The 15,185-nt window shown below is 40.0% G+C and overlaps 1 protein-coding gene across 2 annotated transcripts in view; it reads left to right on the forward strand.

Annotated features, from left to right (window-relative positions):
• Dnah2 (dynein axonemal heavy chain 2) overlaps positions 1–15,185 on the forward strand; it is a 104,450-nt gene that overhangs the window by 23,252 nt on the left and 66,013 nt on the right. For both annotated transcript variants that reach the window (XM_076869827.1, XM_076869826.1), the window contains exons 13-18: positions 10,736–10,882; positions 12,075–12,231; positions 12,578–12,817; positions 13,111–13,299; positions 14,008–14,155; positions 14,630–14,822. In XM_076869827.1, the coding sequence (XP_076725942.1) occupies positions 10,736–10,882; positions 12,075–12,231; positions 12,578–12,817; positions 13,111–13,299; positions 14,008–14,155; positions 14,630–14,822 (1,074 nt within the window). The remainder of the gene's footprint in view (positions 1–10,735; positions 10,883–12,074; positions 12,232–12,577; positions 12,818–13,110; positions 13,300–14,007; positions 14,156–14,629; positions 14,823–15,185) is intronic.

Here is a 15,185-nt window from a genome sequence, read left to right on the forward strand (position 1 = left end):
TGTGACCTTAGGCAAGCCACCTAATTTCTCTGAATCTGAGTTTCCCTCATTTACTTAAAAAAACATTTCTGAGGTTGTCATGAGGCAAGATGACATATGTAGGAGTCCTCACAAAGAATAAATGATCAATCAGCATTATTTTCCCTTAAACAATTGCTTCATAAAATTCGGTGAACACTTTAATTTCAAACATTTAGGAACACAGTAGGTGGTGTGGGCTTGTAGTTCCAGCTACTCACAAGGTTGAGGCCACCCTGGACATCTTAGTGAGATTCTGTATCAAAATGAAAAAAGGATACATAAAAATAAATAGAAATACTGTGTGTTTATCTACAACTAAATAAATGTTTTTAAAAAAATGAAAAAAGGAAAAAGGGCTGAGGCTGGAGTTCAGTGGTAGAGCACTTATCTGGCATGAGAGAGGCCCTGCGTTCAATCCTCAGCACCTCAAAAAAAAAAAAAAAAAAAAAAAAAAACCCAAAACCCCCCAAAATCAAATTTTGCAGGTTGGAATAACAGTTTTAATTTCTAAAACATTTAATCATTTTAGAAGGGCTAACATAGATGTAATATAAAATTCAAAGGTTATGAGATGGTAGAGGCTGAAAAATCTCCCTCTGCTGCTGTTCCCAGTAATCAAGTTTCTCTCTGAAGACTCTGCATTCCCAGATTCTCTTGTAACATTCCAGAGATAATTGTATATGCCCACACAGAAGTATCCTCTTTTTATATAAATAGTAGCATAATATATATCTTGTTCTGCATAATCAAAATATTTAATATTTCAAAATATTTGCTTCTAAATATTTAATATATCCATTATAAAATTAATTATCAACCATTTTAGAAAATTTGCAAAAATGAAGAAAATTAGAAGGAAGAAAACACATAAAAATTATGTGTTTATATGTGTATGATGCTAAAGATTGAACCCAGGGCTCTGTTCGTGCTAGGCAAACAAACACTCTACCACTAAGCTATCTCCTCTGCCTGTGTGTGTGTGTGTGTGTGTGTGTGTACATACAAAATACATATATACATATATATTACACACATATATAATTCCCTGTTTTAGTATAATTGTTTTCCTTTAATCTTTTTAATTTTTACTAGGTATTTTGAAATAATGCTCATTGTTAAAGGAAAATAGAAAAGTTATGTAAAGGAAAAAGTAAAAATTCCATACACAGTCCCAATCCCAATGATGACCATATAATTACCAAAACCAAACCTAAAACAAAATGTACTGCACACACAAAATAAGATCACATTATGAGACTTTTTTGTTGTTGTTGTTGTTTTTTGTGGTGCTAGGGATGGAACCCAGTACCTTGCATGTGCTAGCAAATTCTCTACCACTGAGCTGCATCCCCAGCCCATGAAAAATATTTTTGCAATTTGATTTTTTAAAAAGTTATTATATAAGTGAGATTTTCCATTTGGCTTGTGTAGAATTACTTGACTCTTTCATGGCTGATAGTACTCTAAGGTAGGGCTCTGTTGTAATTCAAATCAACATATCCACTATTGATGGACTTTTTCTAAGTTGTAGTTTCCAGGTTTCTTTTTCTTTTCTTTTTTTTTTTTTTGGTACCAGGGGTTGAATCCAGGGGTGCTTAACCACCGAGCCACATCCCTATTTATATATTTTATTAGAGACAGGGTCTCACTTAGTTGTTTAGGGCCTTGCTAAATTGCTGAGGCTGGGTATGAACTCCTGATCCTCCTGCCTCAGTCTTCTGAGTCACTGGGATTACAGGCGTGCGCCACCACACCGGGCCTCCTGGTTTCTTAATATTCTGTGCCAGAGGATTTCTGCTGGGCTTCCTGAACCTGTTCCCTTTCTTTCTCCAGTGCTGTGCTTTCTGGAAGGTTGATTTCAGTGTCCTCCTAGGTAGGAAAAATTTCTGCTATAATCTTTGATCTGGAACACTTTTTGTACAATCTTTATTTTTTTTAATGGTATTGGAGTATTGGGGATTGAACTCAGGAGACCTCTACCTCTGAGATACCTTTCCCAGCCCTTTTTGAAATATTTTATTTTGAAACAGGGTCTTGCTAAATTGCTGAGACTGTCTTGGAACTTGCGATTCTCCTGCCTGGTCCTCCTGAATGGCTGGGATTAGAGGCTTCCCCTACCACACCCAGTGCATAATCTTTATAGTAGATCTTAACAAGGCAATTTTGGGCCAAATATTTATGACCAGTGTTTGTCTGAAACCCAAGTAATAGACACTTCTTCCAAATAGAGGTAACTATTCCTGTCCTTTGGCAGTTGTTTTCTAGAGAGATATAAGATGCTTTATACTTTGTGGTTTTAAGATAAGCCTCAATCCCATAAATAATAGATGAGAAAGAACATGATTATAGTGAAGGATTTTGAAAAGTTTGGGCTCATTAAGCCTGTAAAGAAATCCAAGAGAATTTCAGTTTCCAAACCTTATTAACACTCCCCAGGAGCACAGATAACTTTATCAGGTTTACTCTTCATGTTCAAGGTTTGGTTAAGATCTTGAAATAAGCATGTTTTTTTAAAAATGTCCTGATGGTCTTCAGATTGACTCTTTTTTAGTTCTAGGAGATTTCCAGTCCCTAATAGTATTTATTTTATGCCCCAAGTGCTTTTGTTATCCCACCTTATATCTCAAATATTTGAACTCTGAGGTCCAAATCAGCTTTTACCACATTTTATGACCAGACCAGCTTTGCAGATGGCACTTAACACAAACATATTCCAGATGTCGTCTATACCCTGTTATCACTCTTTGAATAGCAGAGTGGAATTTCCCCAGAGCAGGAGAGGGAACACTGACGCCTCTTTGATTTTTGTTCTGAGGGATTCCCTCTCTTTCTTTCCCTGTTATCCAGTACATTCTCCACTGATCTGTTCATTCTGACTAATCAGCACTGAGCTCAGCTGGCCTCACCTGTCCTACCTCTGTTACCTAACTATATATCTGGGCATATATTATAAAATATTTTACAAAAACAATTTCCCAAATGCATTTTTTAAAGAGAAATTATATTTGTCAATAAAATAAAATTTGGGGCTGCACTTGTAGCTCAGTGTTAGAGTGCTTGCCTAGCATGTATGAGGCACTGGGTTCGATCCTCAGCACCACTTAAAAATAAATGAATAAAATTGAAGTTTTGTGTCCATCTAAAACTAAACTAAAATAAAATAAAATTTACATTCTGAAAATTTATTGACAAATTCTGAAAGACTGATTGTCATTATCAAAAAGATTCCTTATAGGATTTTCAGTTCAACCTCAGGAAGATATTGTCTGAGTTTATCCTGTTGACTAATTAAATTTTGATAATTTGTGTTATTTTGAAAATTGGGTCAAGATGAGAAAAATCAAGAAATATTTTGATACATTGTTGGCCAGTATACTTACTCAAGTGGGTGTGTCCTGATGTTTATGAGCAGCGACAAATTCAAGGCCCTCAGTTTGAAGAATATATGAGAATAGACTTATGTTACTAGAAGTGCCCATATATATTCAAGCCCCTCAGTAGCTGTAACACAATTTTTGGTTAAATTGATATTCTGTGTTTATTTTATTATGATTCTATTTTATTGTCCACTGCTGAGCTGAGTGATTATATATTGATACACAGTGGTTCCCCCTTAACAGCGCTCAGAAAATATTAATTAGTCTTGAATTAAGAGAGTGAGATCATACATAATGATAATGATTATTACAGTATATAGTTATAATTGTTCTTTCATTATTATTGTTGTTAATCTCTCTTTTAGTACTGGGGGTTTAACCCAGGGGTGTAGCCGTATGTCAGCCCTTTTATTTATTTATTTATTTAAATTTAGAGATAGGGTCTCTCCAAGTTGCTTTAAGGCCTAGCTAAGTTTGCTGAGGCTCTCCTTCAACTTGTAATCTTCTTGTTCTTGAGCCACTGGGATTACGTGCCCAGTTTGTTGTTAATTTCTTACTGTGCCTAATTTATAAATTAAACTTTATCATAGGTATGTATGGATGTGTAGCAAAATATATATATATAGTATAGTATGTATAGCTGTAGTTTCAGGCCTTCACTGGGACCTTGAAACATTTCCTATATGGGTAAGTGGAGGTTCCTGTAGTTCTTTCCTTGTTTACATGCTATCTTGTCTTTTTTTTAACTTTATTTTTGTTTATTATTTTTATGTGGTGCTGAGGTTTGAACCCTGTGCCTCACATGTTCGAGGCAATTGCTCTGCCACTGAGCCACAACCCCAGTCCCTGATATCTTATCTTTTTGGGATGGATAGTTACTGTTTTTGTCAGCACACTATTCACTAGCAGTTCTTCCAAACAAACCAACAGAATTCCTTTGAATAATATTTTTCCTTGCAATCTGACATGTCAGATGTGCTGTTTCATAGTTTTCTCAGATCTGATCCGTCACTCCTATGTTTGATTCAACTGGTTGATTTCAAGGTCTGTTATGGAAGGGTCACCCTGGAACTTCCCTTAGTCTCTTTTCTTGTTTGATCTTTATTCTTCTTCTTTTTTTTCCCTCTGTGGTTCTGGGGATTGAATTCCTCATTTATGCGAAATAAGTGCTTTACCATGTAGCTATATCTCCAGCCCCCTTATTTGATGTTCTGTTTCCTCTGTCTTCCTATTTCTTGATTTATGCCTTTAGATAGAGTGCATCCTTTAGTAGCTTTCCAAGCAATAATGAAAAGGAGTTAAATTTTTTGAGTTTTTGTATGATTGGTAATAACTGTTTTGTTTGTTTGTTTTTAACAACTGTTTTCTGCCTTTTATTTACTAGACATTTGCCTGGGTTTGGAATTCTAGTTTGAAAGTAATTTTCCTTGATTTTGACTTTCTACTTTTACTTTAGAAGCTTTTCTCAAATGTCTCGTGATCCATTGGTCATTTGTACTTGGTAGAGTGTTACTCACTCTGAAGAAATTTTGACAGTTTCAGAAAGAATGCATACTTCAGTGTAGTTCTTCAAAGTGAAAAAAAAAAAAGCATTTTTTCTACAATCTCTTAATGCATGTATCACAAATAAATGAACACTTGAAAATGATTTCATTCATTGGGGTCATTTTCCTATAATGAAGATGAAAATATAATCCTTTGTAAAGTTTAAAGTGGACATTATTTCCAATATTGTTACTGCAGGGCTTGCCTGTAGAACAGACAAAAAAAAAATTCTGGAATTTTCACCTCAGTATTCTTTCCAAGTAACATTCAGTAATATTCAGAGTGCAGTTTTATAAGCATATTTTTAGGAAGAAAATTCTTTAATCCTTTGTGATTAAATGGTGAAATTTTATTTAAAAATTTTTTTAAGTCAAGTGATTTTTATTAAATATTTTAAATATGTTCTAATATTCTTCAGGTATTCTCTGATTTTATTTTTTACATTTAGATCTTTGATCCTTTTGAAATTTATTTGGTGTAGGGAGAAAGGTACAGATTCAACTAGAGTTTTGTATTTCTAAAATTTTTTTTTAATTGTAGATGGGCTCAATATCTTTTTTAAAATTTTTATTTTTACGGGGTGCTGAGGATGGAACCCAGTGCATCACACATGCCAGGCAAGGGCTCTATCACTGAGTTATAACCCCAGCCCAATTTTTGTATGTTTTTCCAGATTGTTAACCAATAGACCTAATTTCACTTATTTTAATATTATTATTATTATTATTATTACTATGTTGTTGTTGTGTGTGGTGCCAGGGACTGAGTCGAGGGCCTCACATATGCTAGGGAAGAGATCTAGCCCTGAGCTACATCCACAGCACCCTAATCTCTTTTATTGAACTGCTATCTTTATAATAACAAATTCCCACATCTATCTCTTATTTTGGAATTCACTGTTCTGGTCTAGTGTTTCTGTCTATTCATGTGCAGGATCCCACTGTTTTAATTATTGTCCTCATTACTCTCCTTTTTTTCCATTTCCTTGACTATTTTTAATCTTTATTTCCCATAAGAATTTGAACCAATATATTTTGTTCTAAAAAATAGTTTCGTTCCTATTTTTATAAAAATAGAGATTGGATTAAATTTATAGGTTAACTTTAGATTAATGCATATCTTCATGATTTTCAGTTTTTTCTATGCCAAAATAGCATTTTCTTTTTAAGACCTGCTTTTTATTTATAGGTCAATATATATTGATGTATCTAGTGTGTGTATAATAACTTCTAATTATTGTTTTAATTATCATTATTTTCTTTCCTCACATGATAATGTCTAACTGGTTACAGTTTTTGTACTTGGGAGCTTGGATTTTTTTTTTTTTTTTTTTTTTTGGTACCAGGGATTATTGCTTAGGCCTCACTAAGTTGCTGAGGCTGGCTCTGTACTTGTGATCCTCCTGCCTTACCTCCCGAGTTGCTGGGATTATAGGCATGCATGCCCTGCCACAAATGCCACACACCACGGCAGGAGCTTTGATTTTTATGTTAATTTTGTACCCTGCCACTTTCTACAAATATCTTGTTTAAAATATTTTTTTCTTGTAAAAGATGTTTTTTATCATAAAGCATACCATATACATAGAGACCTGCTTAAAATTTGTATGTTCAGTTTAATAAATAGTTTTATAAAATAAATACCCTTGCATCTATCACCCTAGTCAAGGACAGAATACTGCCAGCAATCCAGAAATCCCTAATAATTATTTTCAATAGAATTGGTCATTAATACTTAAAACTCCGGGCTGGGGCTGTAGCTCAGTGACAGAGCACTTGCCTAGCATGTATGAGGCACTGGGTTTGATCCTCAGCACCACATACAAAAATAAATAAAATAAAGGTATGCTGTCCATCTACAACTATAAAAAAGAATCTAAAAAATACTTAAAACTCAGGAGATTTTACAAAAAGATCCACCTTCTCTTGAAAAATCAGAAAGCATGGCCACATTGGGGGCCACATTCCCAAATGCCACAAATGCAAAGAGCCCTGTGGCCATGGCCCTTTTAGATGGACTGTACACTTTTTAGCTCAGCGTTAGGCCAAGTGTCAGTTGCCATTTATCATCACACTGAAGCTACACTTTCCTTGGACATTTCAGAATTTCTGAAGTTTGCTTTAGAATATAAAACCAAAAGGAGCTGGTAGGAGGTTGGAAGGTGAGGCTGAAGGAGAAGACTTGGTTCTGGTGTAGGCTAGTGCTTCTCTCCTTGGGGTGCTCCAAGTTTTTGGACTAGATGATTCATCTGCTTATAAATGCATTGAGTTTGAGGTGCCTCTGGGACATATAGAAGAGCTGTCTAGCAGACAGTAGCACATGCAAGTACAGAATTCAGCCATTTAGGTGTGATCAGCTTGTAGATGTGGCTGAAGCCACGAGAGTGGATAATGCCAACCAGGGAGAGTTATTGGACATGAAGAACCTTGAGGAGCCCACAGTTCAAGAAAGCAGCAGGGAAAGCAGATTCTTTACTGTGATCCAGCACTTAGCTGAATGATTTCCAGGGACTCTGGAGAGAGGAGGGTGCTTCTATGCAGGCAAGAGCAGAGTGGGGGAGAACTGTGTTCCACATGTCAGGGAAGAGAGTTGGAAGAAGGTGGGGAGTATTTCACTGGGATGTTAAGACCTACAGAGAGATGAGGAGAAGTGCTGAGAAGCATCCCCAAGGGAATCTTAGCTATAAGAATCCTTGGTGAGCTTGATGAGAGCAGTTTTAGAGTTGGGGTGGGTGGGGAGCCTCCTCTCTGGGGGTGAGAGTGAATGGGAAGAAAGGAAATAAAAGGGAATCTTTTAGGAGGATTCTTTAAAGAAGGCAGGTTGTGAGGGGGAGGAAAGTGTGTTGCTTGCAGGAGGATAGGAGTCAAGGGAGAGTTGCTTTTCTTTTATTTCTTTTTTAAGGCCATAGAAACTTGGCTGTATTTCAGTCATGGGAAGAAGCAAGTAGGTTGAGGGTAGAGGAGAGTTCGAGAAGATGGCAGGAAACAGCATTAGATCAGAATCCTGGAGGAGGGTTCAGCTTCTGTGGGAGGAGGGACTCTCCTGCTCTCCTGTCATAACTGGAAAGAGTCTAGCTGTGGAGACAGGTAAGTTTACAAATTTTATAGCAGGAAGTGGATGGAGGGTTTTTTTTTTTTTTTTTTTTCCTGTGACTAGGAGGTGAGGCTTTCTGTTGGAGGTGTGGGAGAACAGCTTTGAGAAAAGGGGAAAGGGCTTGCAAATAATCCCTTGAGAGAGCAGGAGGCAGCCTGGGGAGCCTGGTGGGAGAGGGACCTTGAGAGGGCAGTGAGCTAGTCTTCATGGCCTGGTAGCTTTCTCCAGCATTACTCAGGGCTTGGTGTGAAGAACATTGGATTTCACCAGTATTGGGGTTTATGTTAGGTGGTTTAGACTAAGCAATGAGATGGAAGAGTGAAGTTTGGCAAGAGAACGGTTAAAATAAAGGGCAAGGGCTAGGGTGTAGCTCAGTAGAGGAAATGCGTGCTTAGCATATATGAGACCCTGGTTTCAATCATGAGCACCAATCAATAATTAGATAAATAATAAATAAAAGACAGCTGAGACGGTGGAGGAAGAAGTGAAGAAAGGAGGGGTCTGAGAGCCAGTACCATGGCCTGTGGGCCTAAAGGACCCACTGAGGTCAGAGAACTGGTGGGCTGGGAAAACTTGAGGAAAGTTCTGGAGTGGGAGGGAGGAGGACGCATCTGCACTGAGGTTGTGTGAATGGGTGTCTTAGAGTGGAGGAACTGTGAACAGGTTCCAGGATGTGACAGGGTAGTGGCAGCTGGAGTAGGAAGGAGGAGAAATTCATCAGATGTGAGAAAATTCAGGTGCTTAGGATAAAAGTTGCATATGCAGCTTAAAATGTTCTGGTATGCCATTTAATAAGGGGAAAAGAAGTAAAAGTAATTTTAATACTCAACCCAGTATTCCCCAAACATTACCATTCTAGTACATTTTTTAAAAAACCCAACATTATTAATGAAATGTTTCTTATTCTTTTTTCCACAGAAAGTCCTCTCCCCGCCCCCCCCCCCGACTCTTTTTCTCTACCTTCTGAGAGATTTCTGTCAATTTTATGTCTTTCAATTATTTTTTTCTGTATTTGGGAGTAAATCCAAGGCTTGCATATACTAGGTAAGCACTGAGCTACATCCCAGCTCTTTTTATTTAAGTTGGAGTCAGGGTCTCACAAAATTGCTGAGGTTGGCCTTGAACTTTTGATTTTCCTGTCTCAGCTTCCCCAGTGGTTAATGGGGATTACAGGTGTGTACCCCCATGCCTGATCTTTCTTTTGATTTTTAAATGTTTCTACTATTATTTCTAACTTCTAAGAGTTTTTATAATGTTCCTTTTTAAAAAAGAAAAAAATATTTATTTATTTATGTGGTGCTGAGAATTGAACCCAGTGCCTCACATGTGCTAGGCAAGTGCTCTACCACTGAGCCCCAACCCCAGCCCTTTTAGTGTTCCTTTTTGTAGCATCATATTCTTGGTTCATGGATGATCTTCTCTGTCTCTTTATTTCTCTGAGGATGTTAGTGACAATCTTGTTGGCTTTTCTTATTTGAGTTGAGCAGTCCTCTTGTTCCCTTCTAGCTTCTGTTTGTTTGGGCCTCTACCATCACTGCTAGGAAAGGCAGAATCTAATGTCTTGTGATCCTTGGTGTTGTGTTCATTCTTAAGGAAGGGAATTGGAAGCCATTGGAAGCTCTGGTGAGAGGCAGGTAGGGCTTGTCAACTGTGAACCTCACTGTAGAGTCATCTGGGTGGGCTGTTTTCAGGGTGACTCTCAAGGTCAACATTCTTAAACTTGTTCTTTTAGGCTGGTCAGAGGCCACAGAAAAGAATTTTCTAAACTGTTCCTGGGAGCATAGGTCCTGCTTCCAGAGTGTGGATTTCTGAGTAGGAAACAAGGCTGGGGTCTTAATGTTCAGTATGTAACCCCCACTGCTTTCAGTAACTCACTCTTTTCTTCAACTCAATCTGGGGCCCCCAAACCAAAGGCTCCCTGTTTGTGTCTGTACTGCTTCTGCCAGAGAATAAACCTTCAGTGACTTTCTTGGGTGAGGGAAGGGCACTTCTTTACTGTGCCTAGTAGGGAAGAGACAGGGAGAGAAATGTTTCTTCAACTTTCCACTGGTCTTCCTCTTTGAGTCCCAACTTCAACTGCTCTTCTAAGAGATTTCTTTGAAGCCACCATCCTCTGGCCCTTAGAAAGCCAGGTGACAGCTGGGTGCGGTGGCGTATGCCTGTAATCCCAGCGGCTCTGAAGGCTTAGTCAGGAGGATCACAAGTTCAAAGCCAGCCTCAGCAAAGATGAGGCACTAAGCAACTCAGTGAGACCCTGTCTCTAAATAAAATATAAAACAGGGCTGGGGATGTGGCTCAGTGGTTGAGTGTCCCTAAATTCAATCCCCAGTATCCCTGCCCTTTCAAAAAAGAAAGCCCCACCCCTGGGGCTTGTCCCCACCCCTGGCTTGTAATTCCCCCTCGCTCCTTAGTCATCAGCTTTTCAACTTCCAGAATTCCTTAATTGTCATCTCCTCACACCTGTGGGCTATGCCTTTGACGCCTAGAAATCGACTTTACTGTTGTTCTAATATTTTGGGGAAAGAGCAAATGTAACTGTGTCTGGTCAGTCTTTGTCACTTGGAAGTTCCACTTCATCTCCTAACTCTGTTCTTTTGTGCTTCCCAGTCCCAAGCCCCTTGTTCCGCTGTTGGTTCCAGTTTGTCCCTTTGAGTTCTTCCCCTCAACTGCTCTGCTTTCTTTTTTTTTTTTCTTTCAAGGACCCTTCTGATTCTCTTTTTGGAGATTGACTACTGGGAGCGGCTGCTGTTTGAGATACCCCATTACGTGGTGAACGTAGCTGAACGAGCAGAGGACCTGCGCATTCTGCGGGAGAATCTGCTACTCGTTGCCCGAGACTACAACAGGTAGGGCTCCAGGCCTCACTGCATCCCTTCTAGATGTTATTTTATTCCTCCTCTTTTTCTTCTCTGCCCCATGATGTTGTCCACTCCTTATAGTTTGAATTTTACATTTTGTCCATCACACACACAGAAGTTTCCCTGTGCTTTCTCTTGTGGCCCCATAATGATTTCTGTCCTTTGTAGTTTTGTCTTCCAGCTGTAGAGAAGAGAGCAAAAACAATCAGATTCCTTCCCACCACACAGGGCATTTCTCTAAGAATGAAACTGGGTCACACTGGGGTCATGGACACAGATAGCAGAATCACTGAACCAAGGCCAAGCTGCTCCCATCTCACTCCTATCCCCTTGGTCTCTGAACCCCTGTTACCCCTCTCTGGAGTGAGGCCTTGTCCTGGGTTAAGTACTGTCTTAGTAAGTTCAGGTTGCTATAACAAAATACCGTAGACTGGGTGACTTATGAACAACAGAAATTCATTGCTCAGAGTTCTGGAGGCTGGGAAGTTCAAGATGAAGTTTCAGGCAGATTCAGTGTCTGATAAAGGCCCATTTCCTGGTTCATAGATGATTACCTTCTCACTGTGTCCCAATGTGAGATGGGAGCTTTCTCAGGCCTTCTCTATTTATCCTCATGACCCAATCACCTTCCAAAGGCCCCACTGCCTAATACAGTCACCTTGGGAGTGAGGATTTCAACATATGAATTTAGGGAAATCAATCATTCAGATCACAGAAGGTATCTTTCTCAGTCTAGTGAAAGTCTAAGGGGATGGAACAAAGCATCTGAGTGTCTAGAACTGCCATATTTAGTATGGTAGCTTCTACCTGCATGTGGTTATTTCCATTTAAGATAATTAATTAAAATAAAAAGTAATGAGTGATGTGGGTCAGTGGTAAAGAGCACCCACCTAGCATGAATGAGGACCTGGGTTCAATGTTCAACATCATAAGTAAGTAAGTAAATAAATAAATAAAAATTTCAGGTACCTATAGCACAGGCCATATTTCAAGGGCTCCATAGTCACATGTGACTAGTGGATATAGTATCGAACAACACATATTGTAGAACATTTCCATCACCACAGAAAGTTTCTTTGGAAACCACTAGTCTAGAATTGAACTTTCAGATCTTTCCAGGTGTGGAGGAGAGGTCTTCAGAACTTGTCCCCACCAGCTACCAGTCCTTTATTATATGCAGGATTATAGCCATGCTGTCCGAAGATGAGCAGGCCCTGTTCAAAGAGCGTATTCGATTCCTGGATAAGAAGATTCACCCTGGACTCAAGAAGCTGCATTGGGCCTTAAAGGGGGCCAGTGCTTTCTTCATCACGGACTGCCGCATACATGCCAGCAAGGTAAGCCATGACTGGGAGACCCTAAAGGGCTGCAAGATTGAGGGAAAGGCTGGTGTATGGCAACCCATACCTGAGTCTTGGGTAATGGTGGAGAGACCTGAGAGTATTGTAAAAGAAATTAAGGGTGCTTAGGAAAGCACTTTCATGTGTCAGCAACTCTAGGTGGAGGACAGAATCAGACCTGATTCTGAGAGGGTAGAATCAGGTCCAGAGGGTCTCTTTCCCAACTGAAACTCCCCAACAGGAGGTGTGTCCAAGTATGCATGGTGCTGGGGCAGTTCAGTGGAAGATATATTAGTTCCTAGAAAGTGGCCATCTATAGACCATGGGTGGGGTCTGACTCCAGGTGCAGATGATTGTGAATGACTTCAAGGCTTCCACTCTGACCATTGGCTGGCGGGCCCAAGAGATGTCAGAGACACTGTTGGTTCGAATTAGTGGCAAACGAGTATACAGGGACCTGGAATTTGAGGAGGACCAAAAAGAACATCGGGCAGCTATACAGCAGAAATTGATGAGCCTGCACGAGGATGTGGTGGCCATCATGACCAACTCCTATGAAGTCTTCAAGAATGATGGCCCTGAGGTAGGCTCCTGTGGCTAGGGCTTTGTGGTTTTAAAAAGGCCACAGTCTCTAAGTCCCATTGGACCATTCTCTTGTCCTCACCACCCTCCATTTTTTTTTTTTTTGACAGTGAGTGTTTCTCAAACATCCTACTGTACTCCTGTTTCAGTCCGCTTTCAATCTTCCTGTCGAACTCAGCATCTTGCCTTTTTATTTAAGCACCTGTTTCTTTCCCTATTGGCTGGTTCTCATTTCCCAGGATTTCCCCTGTTTCCCCTGAGGGTTTCTTTTGCTCTTGGCTCTTTCCCTACCAGATTCAGCAGCAGTGGATGCTGTACACCATCCGGCTGGACCACATGATGGAGGATGCTTTGCGCCTGAATGTGAAGTGGTCGCTGCTGGAACTATCCAAGGCCATCAATGGGGATGGGAAGTCCACTCCAAACCCACTTTTTCGAGTCCTTGTCATTTTGCAGAATGATGTGCAGGGAGGTGTAGCAAAGGTAGGGACCAGTGTGTCAACATCCTAAAGCTATCACACCTTATTTACCAATTTCCCTTGATTCCTAAACTTGGTCCTTGACCTTGATTTTCAGCTGTGGCCACTGGATCTGGTTCTGAAGCATTCAGCTTTACCAGTTTTTTTTTAAATTCCATATTTTTTATTGGTGCATTATAATTATATGGGGAGATTTGTTGTTACATATTTGTATATGCAAACAATGTAACAATATAATTTTCCCAGTATTACTCCCCAGTATTTCCCCTTTCTCCTCCTTACCTCCCCCGGTCACTTTCCTCTACTCTATTGATCTCCCTTCAATTTTCATGAGATTCCCCCCACTCAACTTTCTTTTCCTTTTTCCTCTCTAGCGTCTACATATAAGAGAAAACATGAGCCTTGACTTTCTGAGTTTGATTTCTTTTACTTAACATAATGTTCTCATGTTCCATTCATTTTCCTGCAAATGACATAATTTCATTCTTCTATATGGGTGAATAAAACTCCGTGTGTGTATGTGTGTGTGTGTGTATACACACACACACACACACACACACACACACATATATATACGTGTATGTATGTATGTACATATATACATACATACATACATATGTGTTTCACATTTTCTTTATACATGCCTCACTAATCTTGAGGCTTGTCTCCTCCATGGGCTGTGCTAAGGTCCTCTCTGTTGTGCTCCTCACAGGTGGAATTCTCACCCACTCTGCAGACTTTGGCAGGTGTGGTCAATGACATTGGCAGTCACCTCTTTTCTACCATCTCTGTCTTCCGCCACCTTCCCGAAATCCTCTCCAAGCGCAAATTTCACCGGGATCCCATCCATATAATCGTGGGTGAGCGAGCACTAGGGGGAGTGTCAGGAGTGGAACTATCAGAGGCTTAGGCCTCGGTGGAGCTAGAAGGAGAGACCAGGGATGTTTGCAGACATATTGGGCCAGTCATCTCCATGAAATATCCATTCAGGGGACCAGATTAGGGAAGGGAGCAGGGGTGGGATGGTGGAGAGATTAGGTGACTGATGCTCGTGATATTTGGGAATTGGGTGGGAAATGAGCAGAGACAAGTTTGAGACTGTAGCTTGGCTTGAAGAGGCCCCACAGGAGAGATCTCTGATCTTGTGGAGGAGACACTAAGAATCATACTTTCACTTTCTTCCTCCTCCATTGTTTTATAATTGTTATGTTTGAGCAGTACTTCTTTCGGGAACTGGTGTTACAGTGGAAGGTTGAGGACAGTACCCAGGGGCAAGGCTGGAACTTGGGCTGGGGTGGATATCAACGAGAAGTATCTTTCTGGATCCTTTCAAGAGCGAGATGAGGACATAAAGAAGATCCAAGCCCAGATTAGCAGTGGCATGACTAACAATGCCAGTCTGCTGCAGAACTACCTCAAGACCTGGGATATGTATCGGGAAATCTGGGAAATCAACAAGGACTCCTTTATTCGTCGTTACCAGCGCCTTAACCCCCCTGTCTCTTCTTTTGATGCTGACATTGCTCGGTGAGTGAATAAGGTGGAACATCAGAGGATTAACTGGAGGAGGAGGAAAGAACCCAGAAACTAGGGAAAGGGTCTGGAGAGGGCAGATGCAGGCACTGTGTGTCTATAGATATTAGATGTTATGCTACCTACCTTAGGACATTGTAAGATCATCAAATATATGTGAGAACACCTTGTGAACTCTAAGGAACTGTGCAAATGGACTAGTTATGGTTATGCAAGCTTCAGTGTGATGCACACTTTGACTAAGGTGTACAGGTGCCAGGACAGGTCAATGGAAGTTGTGATATCAGCTTTCTGTTACTGTAACATTACCTGAGGCAATAGACTTATAAAGAGAAAAGGTTTGTTTCAACCACAGTT

Source organism: Callospermophilus lateralis, chromosome 11, assembly GCF_048772815.1.
Source record: "Callospermophilus lateralis isolate mCalLat2 chromosome 11, mCalLat2.hap1, whole genome shotgun sequence".
NCBI lineage: Eukaryota > Metazoa > Chordata > Mammalia > Rodentia > Sciuridae > Callospermophilus > Callospermophilus lateralis.